This window comes from Mya arenaria, chromosome 16 (assembly GCF_026914265.1).
Source record: "Mya arenaria isolate MELC-2E11 chromosome 16, ASM2691426v1".
Classification (NCBI taxonomy): Eukaryota; Metazoa; Mollusca; class Bivalvia; order Myida; family Myidae; genus Mya; species Mya arenaria.
This window is the reverse complement of record NC_069137.1, coordinates 24,080,098-24,097,825: the sequence shown is the minus strand read 5'-3', so window position 1 is coordinate 24,097,825 and position 17,728 is coordinate 24,080,098. Positions and strand designations below refer to the sequence as shown.

The 17,728-nt window shown below is 34.7% G+C and overlaps 1 protein-coding gene across 1 annotated transcript; it reads left to right on the top strand.

Moving 5' to 3' along the window:
- Nucleotides 1-5,051: 5,051 nt before the first annotated feature.
- LOC128222174 (uncharacterized) lies at nucleotides 5,052-17,728 on the top strand. The gene is made up of 7 exons (XM_052931058.1): nucleotides 5,052-5,145; nucleotides 8,657-8,728; nucleotides 10,530-10,638; nucleotides 11,057-11,151; nucleotides 13,837-13,911; nucleotides 14,167-14,296; nucleotides 17,579-17,728. The coding sequence occupies exons 3-7, from the start codon at nucleotides 10,551-10,553 to the stop codon at nucleotides 17,695-17,697; spliced, it is 507 nt and encodes a 168-aa protein (XP_052787018.1). The 5' UTR covers nucleotides 5,052-5,145; nucleotides 8,657-8,728; nucleotides 10,530-10,550; the 3' UTR covers nucleotides 17,698-17,728.

Genomic DNA, 17,728 nt, shown 5'->3' with positions numbered 1-17,728 from the left:
CATTGTTTTGGCTATCTGCTGTCTTTTATGTATTGCATTGACCTTTTGTTGTATTCTATGTGTTAAATTAACTTTTTGCTGTTCTGTATGCATTGCAGTGAATGTTTGCTGTCCTTCATGCATTGTATCGACTATTTGCACTCTTGATTATAGTGTATTGACTATTTACTGTCCTGTTTGTGTGGTCATACCTCATTGCGTTCGTTCACGCTATTTGTAAGTTATTAATTACAAGTAATCCGATTAGCTACATCGTTCTAAGTTCCAGGTAATGCCGCTCTTTGAAAGTAGCCTTGTTTTACAATCAGGCATACGTCTTTTAGCAAAAATTGTTTTTAACACTTATTTTCAAACATTTAAGAACTATCTGCACTATTACAGATTGAACGTTTTCACAACTTTTTTTTATTTTGTCTTGGAACGAGCAAACTTTTGCGTAAACATCTGCAAACCAGTGATGAAAGACTGCTGACAAAAGATCAGATGGCTGATTTTCATAATTCCGTTCCAAAATTCATTTTTTATGCACTTTCTTAAAACGTTACTAACGGTTTAAGCCATAAAACATTAAATTTGGAATGGAAATATGAAAATCTGCGATTTGATCTTTGTCAGCAGTCTTAAATCACTTAATTGCAGGCATTTACGCCAAAAAAATCCAAAAAAAAAAAAAGAATGTTGGAGAAACGGTAAATCTGTGAGAGCGCAGCTTTAAGAACTGATGTCTTCGAGATAGTATTGTTACGAAGTTGAACTCAAAACAACGGCGATATCATTCTTCAACTTCAATTAAGTATAGATAAGAAACAACATATCTTCCAATGTTCTGTTTAAGGAAGAGATCTATTCAATATTGACATTCATTAAGTGTAGATTTATATAAGTTACAGGTTCTTTCGTAGGAGAATATAAACATTTTCGGGAAACAATTTAACCAGGTAAACTGTTTTTATGATATTAATAAGTAAGTTAACCTTTATAAAGGATAGATAAATATTTTTTGCTTTTGAAATAAGGTTTGTACATTTTTTTATTTGTGAAATAATAAATTTGACAGAATGCCATTTAGAGTTTTTTTGCCATCCATTTTCCTTTTTATATTAATCTACACGTATGACAGATTGCTTAATATTCCTAAATTGAGTTAATAATATTAAAAGGCACTATATATAGGTCGAAATGTTATGTTAGCTCTCCGTGGCCTATTGGTTAAGCGTCCGCCTACGGAGCGGGAGGTTGTGGGTTCGATCCCTGGCCGCGTCATACCGAAAGACGTTTAAAGTTGGTACACGTAGCTCCCTTGCCTGGCGCTCGGTATTTAAAGGATAATGCTTGGAAAAGTTGTGTACTCAGTACTGACTTAACCAAGGAATGTTGTACCCCGTGTATCGGTGCTTTACATCGAGCACGTTAAACAACAAAGGGGTGTTATCGAAAAAGGGTTAGGGTGTAGCACACGGACTTCCTTGTATCCCACCAATGTCTCTTCAGCGTGCTGTCCCTTCAGCAAAAACAAAGGACCCCGTTGGAAAAATAAGTGCTTGTACTTTCACGGGTTATCCTTGACAACAAGGTCTAAAGAAATACATACAGCTAATGTAGTATATATAAACACTAGATGAAGATAGCTGAATAATTGCCTCAAATATTACAAAAAATAAAAAAGTTAAATCTAAATTTCAATTTACACTCACACGCAGAGAAATAGAAATATGTTTCGTGTTGCCATTTTTAAAATGGCATCCTCTCAAACGATATGTTCATTAACAGCTTTGAGCAACATTTCAAATAAAATATATTTTACCTCAAACATGTTATTAATTACAAGACATTGTTTTGTACAAAAACGCAATTACATGTAGAATATTTAAAAAAGGTTTGTATCAACCCATTCTATGAGAAAATACGCATTTATTTTATTTGATAAAGAACGAACTAATGTTCTGATTATAGTGAGCCTTGATATGAGGAAAATATTTGAGATTTAGCCTTATTAGCTTTTGGGAATTTGGACATTTAAGTGCGTACATTCGTCTTAGGCAATACTATTTTGAGCAAATTAATTTAACGAATCGTAATTGACAGCAAAAACTGAAAGATAAGATAACATCAAGGCACTGAAAGTGAGCCACTACTAAAACTGTCAAATACTGTTATCGTTATCTTCTAAAGTGTTTATTTTTCATTTGATCTAAATCACTTTAGCGTCATATTTAAACCACGTTTGAAAAATATATACATTGTATAAATGAATCAATTAAGTTTATTAAATAAGTTAAACACAATTGTGTTTAAATTCGTTTATGATATATATTGTATGTACGTATATATTTCTTTTTCAGAATATGATGGTGTTTATCTCTCTGATATATGCAGCAGTACTTGGTAAATATTACTTGACTTCCTTTGCCTATTGGTAAAGGATTTTTTACTCGTCTTACGCGGTCCTGATACAAGCATTAATGCATGTCGTACTTGCCTCGAACAAATGGCATATTGCTTTTCTTACTTTGCCTCGAACAAATGGCATACTGCTTCACTTACTTGCCTTGAAGTTATGGTATATTGCTTCACTTACTTGCCTTGAAGTTATGGTATACTGCTTCACTTACTTGCCTTGAAGTTATGGTATACTGCTTCACTTACTTGCCTTGAAGTTATGGTATACTGCTTCACTTACTTGCCTTGAAGTTATGGTAAACTCCTTCACTGACTTGCCTTAAAGTTATGGTATATTGCTTCACTTACTTGCCTTGAAGTTATGGTATATTGCTTCACTTACTTGCCTTAAAGTAATGGTATATTGCTTCACTTACTTGCCTTGAAGTTATGGTATATTGCTTCACTTACTTGCCTTAAAGTAATGGTATATTGCTTCACTTAGTTGCCTTAAAGTAATGGTATATTGCTTCACTTACTTGCCTCGAAGTTATGGTATACTGCTTCTCTTACTTGCCTCGAAGTTATGGTATACTCCTTCACTTACTTGCCTCGAACCTATTGTATACTGCTTCACTTACTTGCCTCGAAGTTATGGTATACTGCTTCACTAACTTGCCTTGAAGTTATGGTATACTGCTTCACTTACTTGCCTCGAAGTTATGGTATACTGCTTCACTTACTTTCCTCGAAGTTATGGTATACTGCTTCACTTACTTGCCTCGAAGTTATGATATACTGCTTCACTTACTTGCCTCGAAGTTACGGTATACTGCTTCACTTACTTGCCTCGAAGTTATGGTATATGCTTCACTAGCTTGCCTCGAAGTTATGGTATACTGCTTCACTTACTTGCCTAGAAGTTATGGTATACTGCTTCACTTACTTGCCTCGAAGTTATGGTATACTGCTTCACTTACTTGCCTCGAAGTTATGGTATACTGCTTCACTTACTTGCCTCCAAGTTATGGTATACTGCTTCACTAACTTGCCTCGAAGTTATGGTATACTGCTTCACTTACTTGCCTCGAAGTTATGGTATACTGCTTCACTAACTTGCCTCGAAGTTATGGTATACTGCTTCACTTACTTGCCTCGAAGTTATGATATACTGCTTCACTTACTTGCCTCGAAGTTATGGTATACTGCTTCACTTACTTGCCTTGAAGTTATGGTATACTGCTTCACTTACTTGCCTCGAAGTTATGGTATACTGCTTCACTTACTTGCCTTGAAGTTATGGTATACTGCTTCACTTACTTGCCTCGAAGTTATGGTATACTGCTTCACTTACTTGCCTCGAAGTTATGGTATACTGCTTCACTTACTTGCCTCGAAGTTATGGTATACTGCTTCACTTACTTGCCTCGAAGTTATGGTATACTGCTTCACTTACTTGCCTTGAAGTTATGGTATATTGCTTCACTTACTTGCAATGAAGTTATGGTATACTGCTTCACTTACTTGCCTCGAAGTTATGGTATACTGCTACACTAACTTGCCTCGAAGTTATGGTATACTGCTTCACTAACTTGCCTCGAAGTTATGGTATACTGCTTCACTAACTTACCTTGAAGCTATGGTATACTGCTTCACTTACTTGCCTCGAAGTTATGGTATACTGCTTCACTTACTTGCCTTGAAGTTATGGTATACTGCTTCACGAACTTGCCTTGAATTTATGGTATACTGCTTCACGAATTTGCCTTGTAGTTATGGTAACTGCTTCACTTACTTGCCTTGAAGTTATGGTATACTGCTTCACTTACTTGCCTTGAAGTTATGGTTTACTGCTTCACTTACTTGCCTTGAAGTTATGGTATACTGATTCACTTACTTGCCTTGAAGTTATGGTATACTGCTTCACTTAAGTGCCTTGAAGTTATGATATACTGCTTTATTTAATTGCCTTGAAGTTATGGTATATTGCTTTTATGTGAAGTTATGAATTATTGTTATTCTTACTTTACCTTGAAGAAATTGCATAGTGCCTGGCTTTTTTGAGCTATAAAACAAAACTTACACTTCTTTTTACTGAGGACATATTTCGTTCCTAACTTTGCCACGAAGTAATAAAACATTACTTTTCTTTATTTGCTATGAAGTAATCGTATTTTTTTTCTGATTTTTACTTGTAAACATTTATAAACTTTTTAACTTGTAACTTCTAGCAGTTGTTTGTTTATTTTGGAACACGCGTTCGGGCAAAAGTGTGAAGTTATGACCACAATATAGCCATAAGGTTTTGTGAATGATTTGTGTTATTGGGACCGGCTATTGTGCTCAAGTCCTCGACTTATTTAGGTATCGATGCAGCCTCAGTATATTTTATATGAAAATAGAAGGAAAAAAAATCGGGACCATGTTCCGACCTCGAGGGAACGGCGGATCTCGGACGACCGCAAGTTCGAACGACCGCAGTATATATAAAATATGTGTACGTTTATATATGTGTGTAGATTTATACTCTAACAATAAAATGTTTAGGAAATTAACATTAAGTGGCGGAAATTTTAGTTTTTAACGGTCGTATATGTGGACAATTTTTATTGTCTGGAACGTAATGAATAAATGTATTTTATTAATGAATAAATGTTTTTTTTTTCATTTACAGTTCCATGTGCAGACAGTTTGTATTGTCTTAGTTGTGACGATGTGACGAGAGCGAGGGACTGCGAACACATTAAAGAATGTGGCCCGCATGAAGTAATTATGAACACTTACTTATATATCAAACTCCAATCATTTCTGTTTTAATCTTCTTTTTGAACATATGTATTTAAACGTTGCCACAATAAGCAAACACGGTTGAACAAGCTTTTTTTCATAACTCTTATTTTGTCATAATAGAGTTGTCGCGCTTTGCACAGGCAAATGCTATTTATTAATGATGTAATTTCAATTGCTCGAATGGCCTTATTCAAAACGTGGCATAGCACTTCGTACCAATTACCATAATAACGTCTTAGTATTATCACATACTAATGTATGAAACTTGAATTATGTAAAAAAAAAAAACACGTCTACTTTTCATTCGTGTATATAAGGTATCGCATTGAATACGTGCTGAATAATAGATAAGCTTTGAGTATGGTTTATCTCTATGTTGTTCATACTTGAGTTGTAGCGTTTTGAGTAGGCAAATTGACAGTATATACTATGTTATGAATTACATAACTCTGAAACAATAACTTTGATTGGAAACAAAACGTGAACAATTTAAACAATGCCTAGATACAGACTTTGATATTACCGCTTCATTTGTGTGTTCTTTAATGACCATGAATGGGTCAAAATGACTGATATTTAAGTTTAGTTTAGTTTAGTTTTTACTTATTTATTTTACAACGATTGTGAAACAATTTATTACAACAATATATTTATCCTTTTCGTTGACAAGTACCCGAAGGAAACCCACTTGTCCGGCTTGTGACCACATTTTAAACTGACATGCGCCGAGGCCGGTAATCGAACCCGGGTCGCTTAGGTGAGAAGCGAGTGCATTAACCGCTGCGCTAACCGGATTGATATTTTAAATGCATCATGTATTTGTGTTACCGTAATGACGCCTGTATTTGATTGAAGCATTACGGCGTTTGGATGTGTCATTGGTTGATTTAACAATACAATTTAATTACATTAATGGCTTGTGTATTGTTGGTGGGTTTTGCTTGTCAACATTTTCCGTTTATTTTGCATGGTCACCGGCGTAATTCATAGATGAAACGCATCAGTACATCTTTGATACAACAATGGCGTGTTTAAGGCCTTGTTTAAGGAATGTTTGGCATGATAATCCCCTGCTATGCATCTTCTGCTAACTGACTGGTGTCACAGTAGGGGCCAATTTCCTGTGTATTGGTTTATTGGCTTAGGGCAATTTAGGGTCCAATATTATAATCACACTTCCGAAACTTCACTGCAGGATACTCAGATGAAATCTGATAAGAAAGCACCAGATAATTAAATTAAGATCAATACACAGAGGTTTACTACACACCGATTTTTTTTATTATTATTACTTTTTTTTTTTGTGGGGGGGGGGGGGGGTGGGGGTAACTTATAGAAGGCTTGAACTAGGCCTTTAAAGGTTCATAAATACGATCCTTCGAACATCGAATACGGTAAAACAAAGGGTATGGTTCGTAGGATGAATGCATCAGGCATATTTCAATTACCAGAGCAGCGCCCTAATAGGGTCTGTAAATATTTTACACATATTGATAACGACTAATGAACCTTTTATTTACAATAATAGTCTATGAGCGTTTTTTTGGGTTAAACACCTTTTCACCGTTCTAGAGTCTGTACGTTCATTGTTTTAGAATACATTCATGTATCTTCTTTACCGTAAAAGCGCATATAGATTCATATAGAGTGCAACCATATTTCTTCAACCTCAGATAAGTAGATCCAAAAACAAAACTAGTTCCCTAGTTTAAGACCTTAGCATCATGGAAACATTGTCTTGTGGAAATATATAAAATCCAAGTTATCATTTCTCGCTTCAAATGGCACCAACAATAAGTTTTCATGCTGCTTTGAAGCATTTATGCTGCACTCTCCTCAAAACTTTTTAATGGACGACATGACAATTAACATAATCTGAATCACTGCGCGCATATCCATGACAACAACGATTTATCACACACACATATAAACGTAAATTATTTTCACTACGCACAAAAGATTTCCAGCGAAAAAAAGATCATTTTAACTTTATTTTGTTTAACTGAGGGTGGGAAAAAGGCATCTACCATGGCTGCTCGTTTAAGATAGGTTTACCTTAACACTCGCGCAGGGTGTTCTGAGGAAACTCGGTAAACCTCGTTTATGCAAAACACCCTACGCTCCGGCTGGGAAGAACCTATCTAATTATGTATTGTAAAAGCACATGCACTGTCTTATAGAACGGAACCACGTTTCTTCTTCACCGGAATATTACCTGTATTTTCATAAAGAACGGAACCACGTTTCTTCTTCACCGAAATATTACCTGTATTTTCATAAAGAACGGAACCACGTTTCTTCTTCACCGAAATATTACCTGTATTTTCATAAAGAACGGAACCACGTTTCTTCTTCACCGAAATATTACCTGTATTTTCATAAAGAACGGAACCACGTTTCTTCTTCACCGAAATATTACCTGTATTTTCATAAAGAACGGAACCACGTTTCTTCTTCACCGAAATATTAGCTGTATTTTCATAAAGAACGGAACCACGTTTCTTCTTCACCGAAATGTTACCTGTATTTTCATAAAGAACGGAACCACGTTTCTTCTTCACCGAAATATTACCTGTACTTTCATAAAGAACGGAACCACGTTTCTTCTTTTTCCGAAAAGGCACCTGTACTTTCATAAAGAACGGAACCACGTTTCTTCTTTTTCCGAAAAAGCACCTGTACTTTCATATATAACAGATGCATGCATATTATTTACCGCAATAGCGCATGTACTTTCATATAGAACGGAACCATGTATCTATATTACCGTAATTACACCTGTACTTTCATTTGAAATGGAAAAATGTTTAATCCTCACCCCAATAGCGCCTATACTTTGATATAGAATTGAACCATGTATTATCTTGACCGTAATAGCACCTGTACATATATATAGAACGGAAGCAAATATATTATTTAACGTAATAGCGCCTATACGTTTATATAGAATGGAAATATGTATCTTCTTGGCCGTAATAGCACCTGTACTCTCATATAGAACGGAAACATGTATCTTATTTACTGTAATAGCACCTGTACTTTAATACAGAACGTAAACATGCATCGTCTTCAACGCAATAGCGCCTGTACTCTCATATAGAATGGAAACATGTATCTCTTTTATCGTTATACGCCTGTACATTCATAGTGAACCGTTAACCTGAATTGCGCCTTAAGATAGATATTAAACGCAACGTTTTTACATGGTTTATGTTTGATTCGTATATTTGGCGATGCAAATAATTTTCTTAAAAAGTCAAATTTTAGTATTGTGCTGATGTAGGCATTGTTCGCATTATCGATAAGCAATTCAGGGCACTGTTTTGCAAATCTCATTATTTTGGCCATAACAACTTTCAGTATAGTATTATCTGAAATCACGCACACATATACCATTATATTTATTTTGTTTAGAAAATGAACACAAGATATGTTAGAATGTAGAAAATTTAGCTCAGAGTTTATTACCTAAATGTTATTTTTCTAGGTGTGTGTATCCACTCAGTATGTGACCTCGAATGGCAACCTCAGAAGAACAGTAGGATGCAGAGATTCACAAGTGAGTTTTTATAGGCTTTCCTTTTCGTGTTTAAAACGATGAAAGTATACTTATGATACATTTTTAACTCATTTCAAATTTGAACTGGCTATTGAAACAGGAAGACATTCTGGAATTGCTAGAGATTTAAGATTGTTTATTTTGTAAAAATCTTGTTGAGGATAAATACAATTTTGTTATCAAATGCCCATTGTATAAGGTCATACGATAAGTTTATATACCACCGAAATATTATACTAATCCTAGTCTCCATAAGTTCTTTTTGCTAACTGCATCTGAAAATGAAACAATTATTAAGAAATTGTTTATGTACTTGTTTTATGCTGATAAAGTAAGACAAACCTTTATGAATAGCAATTAGCAAGTATTGAAGTATATCGTGGTACTACTTCAATGCAAATTTGGTCAATTGGCAAATACATACGATATTTGCCTTGTGTCAACACTCTCGTTGTTTATAATTGATTGTATGCATATGTGTATATGGGCTGGAGGCCTTCATGCAATAAGTGTTTGAAGTTATACTTGAACCTGCTTTCACGTCCAAAACCAACTATCAGTCTGCTCAGGGCAGGGACACAGTTTCAACGGCGCTATTTACAAAAATGACGTTGCGTCCGCATAAAACTTTCGCTTTTTACCGAAAAGCTACAGTTAACTGTTCTTTAAATGTTCTTTTAGGTATGTTGCTGGTTTCAGTAAAATATTGTAATATTTTTCACCGAGTGAGCACCAAAAGAGATAAATATCACCTTCACTTTTAAATTAATCAAATTTTCTTAAAAACAAGTATTGAACATCGCAATAATTTCACTCTTTACCTCTCTTTTAGCATAAGCCATTAGCCACCAACTATTGATTTTAAATAAAGATAACCACCATTTATTCTCTATTTAAAATGAAACAAAGCCCCAAATTTGGTCTTTTACAGTTCACTTCGTGAACACCTGAAATAAATATTTCACTGGTGGTTTAACGCCGTCCGTGAAATATAGTTTTGGGTGCCCACTAGTTGCATCACATCTTACAATGAAACAAACAAATATTCCAATAGTTTAAAAGTAGCGTGAATATGTATTAAAAGCCGATTGCATTGGACCGATTCCGGTAATCGTTAATAAGTACAGTTGAGTTTTTATAATAACAATGAACAAATATATAATGCGTAGTGCTACACCCCGTGACCGTCTGAGCTATCTGGTAAATCTTAAACATACCCTGCCATTTAATTGATTAGTATCAAAGAAGTTTTGCAGGTTTTGCAATGAAGGATATTGCACGCGGTTTAAGATACGCATTAATTATAATTAAATGGTAGGTTAATTAAAGAATAAACATATATTTATTGATCATATTTTATTGGGTTGCGATATGTAAACTTCCATTTTAAGATGACATTTTACTTAACTAGTTAACATCAAAAGTGATTTAGGTAAACGCAATAAAATTGCTATATTTTACAAGAGTATTGCTTACTGATAGAATAGAGAGTGAATAAGAAGACGTTCATATATACTTGAAATATGAGTTCGTGTAAAACATAAAAAGTGCGTAATAAAATCAATATTGGTAAATTGAATCGAACTAGTTTAAAACATAGCAACAACTGTTTCATTCTGCTCCAAAGCGTTTATATTGCTAATGAAAATTGATTGATTTTGAATATTAATTTTCGTTTAAATGAGTATCTAATCATAACAGTTGATGTCAGATATTTTCAGAAATAAAAAAAAGAATGACTCGATACGGTCAATCTTAGGAATAAATAAACTCAGTGAGAGTTCCTTGAGTTTATTTTCAGAAATGTGTGAGCTCCGTTCCAATGGGTAAACGGGCTGATGGTACGGTGATACTTTGTGACGAATGCTGCAATTCACCTTTTTGTCAGGCTGGACTTTGTGGCGACGAAAGTAAAACTTCCTATATATATATATTAAACGTTGCTGCGTGGCTTCATTTTTCGAAAGATAACGGTTTCACTGTAATGTCCAGGCGCTAAATCTACATAACTTTGTCTACTTTATATACACGTTTATATTTGTGCGGCAAAAAAAACTGCATTGCGTTTTTAAACAGATACTTACCAGTCAAAAAATGTTTTGAAAAACGTTTATCTACCGTAAGAAGAAGGTTAAATTATATGCATTGATTTAACACAGCGTCAAAGCGTATTTAATCAGGATACTTATTCAATGGCAGCATCAGAAAAAAGTACGTTATTTCCATTTGAAAACGGCAACGCCAATTTCAATATTTTCCCTAAGTTTTGAGGTAATTTCGACACGCTTCTTGTTTGTCCCTGCTGTTTCCATTGTATATTTATTTCAGATTACGTGCAAGATAGAGGTCCTATTTGTTATAATTGTAATCAACAACTGGGAAGTACGGATTGCAGTACGATCATTGAGTGCGGTCGCGATGAGGTAAATATAGGCCAATTGTAAGCAATCGGCCATCTCCGGTAAGCTTTACATATATTCCGTAAATAACCGAGAGTGATCTGATTGTTTGCTTAGTTGAGTGTTAGTCGCGATGAGGTAATATAAGCCAATCGTAAGCAATCGGCCATCTCCGGTAAGCTTTACATATATTCCGTAAATAGCCGAGCGTGATCCGATTGTTTGCTGTTGAGTGTTAGGTTGAGCGTTCTAAAACCGATTCCATTTAAAGTCCATTTATATTCGATTATCATTTTTTTTTTAATATAAGTTTATACAGTGTATTCAACAATTGTTTTTAACATGAATTCGAAATTTTATCTATTTAAAAATGATTGTAAAGAAAGTTATAACTTTTACTATGTCACTCTCGTTGCCACGATGATGTGCGAGAGTGTCGTTGTGTGTTAAAGGGGAATTCGTAGTATATGGAGACCACCCACTTTTCGAGCTTGGTGACTAACCAAAATCACACGCGCCCAATCCGGGTATCGAACCACGGTATCCTAGGTGAGGAGTGAGTGCGCTTACAACTGCGCTGATCGGACAACCATGTCAGGAAATATACTTATTATTTATTGATATTGTATATTCTAATATTGTGTTATACGTTGTATTCTAATATTTGTTAAAATAATTTATTACAATATTTGTTAAAAGGTGTATTCTAATAATTGTTGAAATGGTGATGTATTCTTAATGTACTTGTTGAAACGGTGTTTTCTTATATTTGTTGAAACGGTGATGTATTAATATACTTGTTGAAACGGTGTTTTCTTATATTTGTTGAAACGGTGATGTATTATTATACTTGTTGAAACGGTGTATTCTTATATTTGTTGAATAGTGCATTCTTGTCTATGTTTATACTTGTGGATACGTAGCTTTTTTATTTGTAAATATGGTACATTGTTATATTTTTTATGCGGTTAATTACGAGTTGTCGGCTTACTTCATTTGCCCGCTGCTTATTTACTTATTGTGTCTTTTTATGAATACGACCCTCAGATAAGCTAGCTATTTGCCTACTTCATTTAACAACTACTAATCGTGCTCTTTTAATGAATCTGACCCATAAATAAGATATTTGCTTGCTAGTTTCATTGTACAGTTACAAAAGCTTATCATGCTTTTTTAAGGAAAAAATAACATTTTCATTTGTAAGCTAAGTTTGACCACTGCTTGTACCGGTTGAGGAATCCGACTCATATTTTAGCTAGTTGTCTACTTATTTTATTTGACAATTGCCTATCGTGCCCTTTAAGTAATCCGACTCACAAAAAGTCGTCAAAAAGTTTGTTAGCTTCATTTGGCCATAGATGTTGTTGGGTGACCAGATGACCCCTATTGATTTTTTGAGGTTATAGAATCGAAATGTCAAAGCAACAACTCATATTCAACTGTCATTTCGATCCATGCAAAATTCATACAATTGTCTAAATATTCCTGTCAGCATGGCGGTCAGGGGGCATCATGTTTGACAAACATCTCATGTCCAATCTAGACCTGACCACATCTATATTTCAATCTAGTTCTGACATAATATGTTCTATAATCTAGATCTAATCTAGCGCTGTCTACATCTGTATTCAAATCTAGGTCTCACATAATATGTTCTATAATCTTGATCTAATCTAGGGCTGTCTACATCTGTATTTCTATCTAGGTCTGATATAATATGGTCTTTAATCTAGATTTTTTTCAGGGCTGTCTACATCTGTATCACAGTCTTGGTCCGACATAATATTTTCTATAATCTAGAACTAATCCTAGATATAATCTAGGACTGTCTATATCTGTATTTCTATCAAGATCTGACATAATATGTTCCATAATCTTGATCTAATCTAGAGCTGTCTATATCTGTATTTCAATTTAGGTCTGACATAATATGTTCTATAATTTAGATCTTATCTAGGGCTGTCTAAATCTGTATTTCAATCTAGGTCTGACATAATATGTTCTATAATTTAGATCTTATCTAGGGCTGTCTACATCTGTTTTTCGATCTGGGTCTGACATACTATGCTTTATTATCTAGATCTCATCTAGGGCTGTGTACATCAGTATTTCAATCTAAGTCTGACTTCATATGTTCCATAATCTAGATCTAATCTAGGGCTTACTGCATCTATATTTCAATCTAGTTCTGACATAATATGATCTATAATCTAGATCTAATCTAGGGCTGACTACATCTGTATTCAAATCTAGGTCTCACATAATATGTTCTATAATCTAGATCTAATCTAGGGCTGTCTACATCTGTGTTTCAGGGGCTGACACAATCTGCATTTGTATCTTTATCTGACCAAATCTGTATTATAATCTAGATCTTGCAGCATATCTATTTCAGTAAAGGACTAAAAAAGTGCTGTCATGCTTTCTAGGTCCGACCATATTTGTGTGCTAATCGACGTCCGACCAAATCGTCATTTTCAGCAAGTCCTCACCTAATATGTATTGAGATATAGTTCTGACCACATGTATATTTCTATATAGTTCCGGACACCTATATATTTCAAACTAGGCTTGAACACACCTTTATGTTGATCTAGGTATGACCATACCTGCAGTATGATGAAGGTATGTCCACAGCGGCAATTTGTTTTAGTTTTGGTGACACATGTAATTTGATTGTTGTATGACAATGCCTTTGTTTTAATTTAGGTTTGCACCCAACACCTTGGATCGTCTGGCATGGGAGTCAGCCAGGTGTTCACCTCCGAATGTATGGAAAGAAATGTGAGTAGTATAGACTCATGACTGCTGCCTCTCTGTCATAACCGCTGTCACCTTAATACAAGAAGATGTATCTTATACACACACTCATTACTTTTTAAAAAAACAAACATGAACATAAACATAACGCACCATCTTCAAGAGTCGAATGTTCACGTGATTTGCCATTATGTTTACAACGATAATGAAATGATTTATACATTCAGTTTAAATCCCCCCCAAATCATTATTTTATTTTTTCCATGTTATTTTTAACAGCATTGTGAAAAGCTTCGCCTATCGCTCCCTGCATCAGGCTTGGAAATAACAGGAACGAACGGGACGTGCTTCGATTGCTGTGATGATGATATTTGCAACAACGCATGTATCATACCTACTCAATCACCGAGTGAGAAGAATTAATACTTAGCCAGTTCCTCCGTTTGCACTGAATCAGTAGAATAACCCTAGGATTTTCCTCTTATAGCACAGATTGAGAGACATTAGCACCTCAGCTTGTTCCTTTGTTTACACAGAATAAGTAGAATTACCCCCCTACCCTTTTTACAGTTAGTGAAAAGCTTTGAGCTTCAGTCCTGACCTCTCTTTACAGATTCTCATTGACTTTACTACCATGTATTACAGACCGTCCAAGTTACCCAAAGAGAATATGTGACTCCTAGTCAAAATATGGATTACTGAGCTTAATTGACATGTATAGAACAGAGAAAAGCCTCAATTACTTAGTATTCAGATAAATACTATTACTGAATAGCGTACAGCATGGCGAAACCTAACGACGTAAATTTTTCTTGCATAACTTACATGTATTTCAGTATTTTACCAAACCTAAAAATATCTTGTCATCCTCATGCTGATTAAGACAATGCACGTTTCAAGACTCATAAGAATAAGCTATCATAAAAAAGCAATATTTTAGAAGGTCAAATAGTCATTTCATATAATTATATGTAAACAAAATAAAAGCATTTACATTTCAAAGTTTCTAGGTAAGGATATGTATCGACTTCAAATGAATGCGTGTCATGACGTTGAAGGAGACTTCAATAAAATATACCCACGCGCATTCTGGTGAAATGCATTTAAACTACATTACAGCATTACGTCATAATGCTTTTGCCTAACTTTTGAGTTTTAGATAAGTGAATAACAGTACATTTACTTTAGAGTGAGGCGGATGGAATATTCGACGGTCATTAAAGGTGTCCGGCCCATGTCCCGGTGAACCTTTTTAACAACTTGCGTGACCTCGGTTCGGATATTTTGATCCGCCCCGCATACATGTAAATTTTATAATTTTTCTTATATTCGTTTTATGTCTTTCGCAAAAGAGATGTTACAGTATCAATATAACATCTATGTTCGCTTTAAAAATATTAAATCGAAAAAGATGTGGAGTGCATATTGATGGTGAATACAATGAACTTATGTCTGACCCATTATGTTTCTGTCTTGTTGTACATATTTCAGTTGTTAACGATGATACAACCTTATGTTAAGCTCATTTCCATCGCATTTATATATATTAAAGCCTTTACCTTTGATATGAACTTCTGTCTGACCGATTTGGTAGCCGTCTTGTTGTATATATTAGGCCTGTTAACGGTAAAAGGAACTTAAGTTCGACTTATTTCCTTTATTTGTGTTATATGTTTTAGGCTATTTCAGTTCTTAAGCTGTGAATTTGTGTTATATGTTTCGAGGCTGTTTCAGTTCTTAAGCAGTTAATGATGATAGGAACTTAAGTTCGACTCATTTCCTTAATTTGTGTTATATGTTTTTAGGCTATTTCAGTTCTTAAGCTGTGAATTTGTGTTATATGTTTCGAGGCTGTTTCAGTTCTTAAGCAGTTAATGATGATAGGAACTTAAGTTCGACTCATTTCCTTAATTTGTGTTATATATTTTTAGGCTGTTTCAGTTCTTAAGCTGTTCAGTTGTGTTATATATTTTAAGGCTGTTTCAGTTCTATTTAAGCTGTTAATGGTGATAGGAACTTAAATTTGACTCATTTCCTTAATTTGTGTTGTATGTTTTGAGGCTGTTTCAGTTATAAAGCTGTAAACGTTGATAAAAACTTCTGTATGTCTGACCCATTTGCTCTCTGTCTTGTTGTGTATATTTTACCTGTTAATGGTGAAAGAATCTTACGTTTGGTTCGTTGTTGTTGTATAACTTGAAGCTATTATGAATTTCCGTCCGGCCTATTTGCTTACTGTCTTGTTGTATTTATTAATCTTGTTATCGGTGATAGGATTTTATATTTGGCTCGTCTGACGTCATTTGTGTTTGATGTTTTGACTTTTTTAACGTTGGCAGGAAACTTTTGTCTGGCCTATTTCCTTTTCGTCTGATTGTATGTATTTAAGCTTTTAACGTTGGTAGGAATTTCTGCCCATTTTTGTCTTCGTTTATATCAGACCCATTTGCTTTCAGTCTTGTGGTTATATATTTCCGCTTTTAGTAAAATGCAAAACAGTGCATTTAAATACAATTAAACAATTGAAATAAATGGTTTCAAACTTTAATATCAATTTTAAAGTGCTCAGATTATCAAAACAGTAATCCGCTCTTCCGAATGACGTTCAGTTGATCGTTTTATGTTTAATAGAACCATATTGGTTTCAATTTATCTTCATTGTGTAACGCATGTCCGTATTGTGATCAGTTGGTCCGTATTGTGCGTTTTGTCCGTTTTATGTTCAGTTGGTCCGTATCGTATTTAGTTTGTCCATTTTGTGCTCAGTTATGCCGATCTGTGTTCCGCAGTGTCTCCAGTTGGTCCATATTGTGACCAGTTTGTCCTTATTGCGCTCATTTGGTCCGCATTGTGTTCACGTGGTCCGTTTTTTATTCAGGTGGTACGAATAGTGCGTTTTGTCCGTGATGTGATAAGTTCGTCCGTATTGTGTTCATTTGTTCCGTATTGTGTTCAGTTGGACTGTATTTTGTTCAGTTGTTCTGTATTGTGTTCAGTTGGTCCGTATTTTGTTCAGTGCGTCCGTATTGTGGTGAGTTGGTCCGAATAGTGCTCAGAGGTCCGTATTGTGCTCAGTTGGTCCGTATTATGTTCAGTTGGTCCGTATTGTGTTCAGTTGGTCCGTTTTGTGTTCAGTTGGTCCGTATTGTGCTCTGTTAGTCCGTATTGTGCCTAGTTGGTCCGTATTGTGCTGATTTGATCCGTATTGTGTTCAGTGGTCCTCATAGATCTCAGTTCGTCCGCAGTGCGCTTTTTGCCGTATTGTGATCAGTTGGTCCGTATTGTGTTTATATGTCCGTGTTTTTTAAAGTAATATTTTCCAGAAAAGACCTTCATTTATTAAAGTCTTTATTATTTTAATCTCAAAGATCTCCATTAATGGTTCTGTTAATTGTTGCTGCATGATTACCTTATACAATGTTTGTTTTCATGGAATGGTTTTAGATTTTTTATTATAAATATGTAATCTAAGTTACCAACAGTAAACAAAGAAAACGTTATGACAGTAAATGTGCACTTAATTTCAATTGAAAGGGATAATGGCAGGTTTTGCTATCTTTGAAATATCTATATTTTTTTAAGTGAAACAACACCTTTACACACGTTATCAAATTACTTTATGAGACAATAGGCTTAAATATAACATATTTGTGGATCCGATAAGTTATATCTTTGTATGTCTTGCTTTTAGATGCAGCCTGTGTGGATGCAACGAAGATAGAGACTTGTAAGCTGGCAGCCGGTTTTGTATGCGGGGACAAAGACAAGGCGACCAACGCAGGCTGCCTTCATTATTGTGGATTTTGTTAAAACTTAATATCATTAAAACTGTCGAAAGCAA

Bases quoted from the DNA above. Each gene is read 5' to 3' on its own strand.
- LOC128222174 (XM_052931058.1), top strand. From the start codon at position 10,551: ATGGGTAAACGGGCTGATGGTACGGTGATACTTTGTGACGAATGCTGC. The intron at 10,639-11,056 runs GTAAAACTTCCT...TATTTATTTCAG, and splicing joins TGGACTTTGTGGCGACGAAA to ATTACGTGCAAGATAGAGGT. The intron at 14,297-17,578 runs GTGAGAAGAATT...TCTTGCTTTTAG, and splicing joins CATACCTACTCAATCACCGA to ATGCAGCCTGTGTGGATGCA.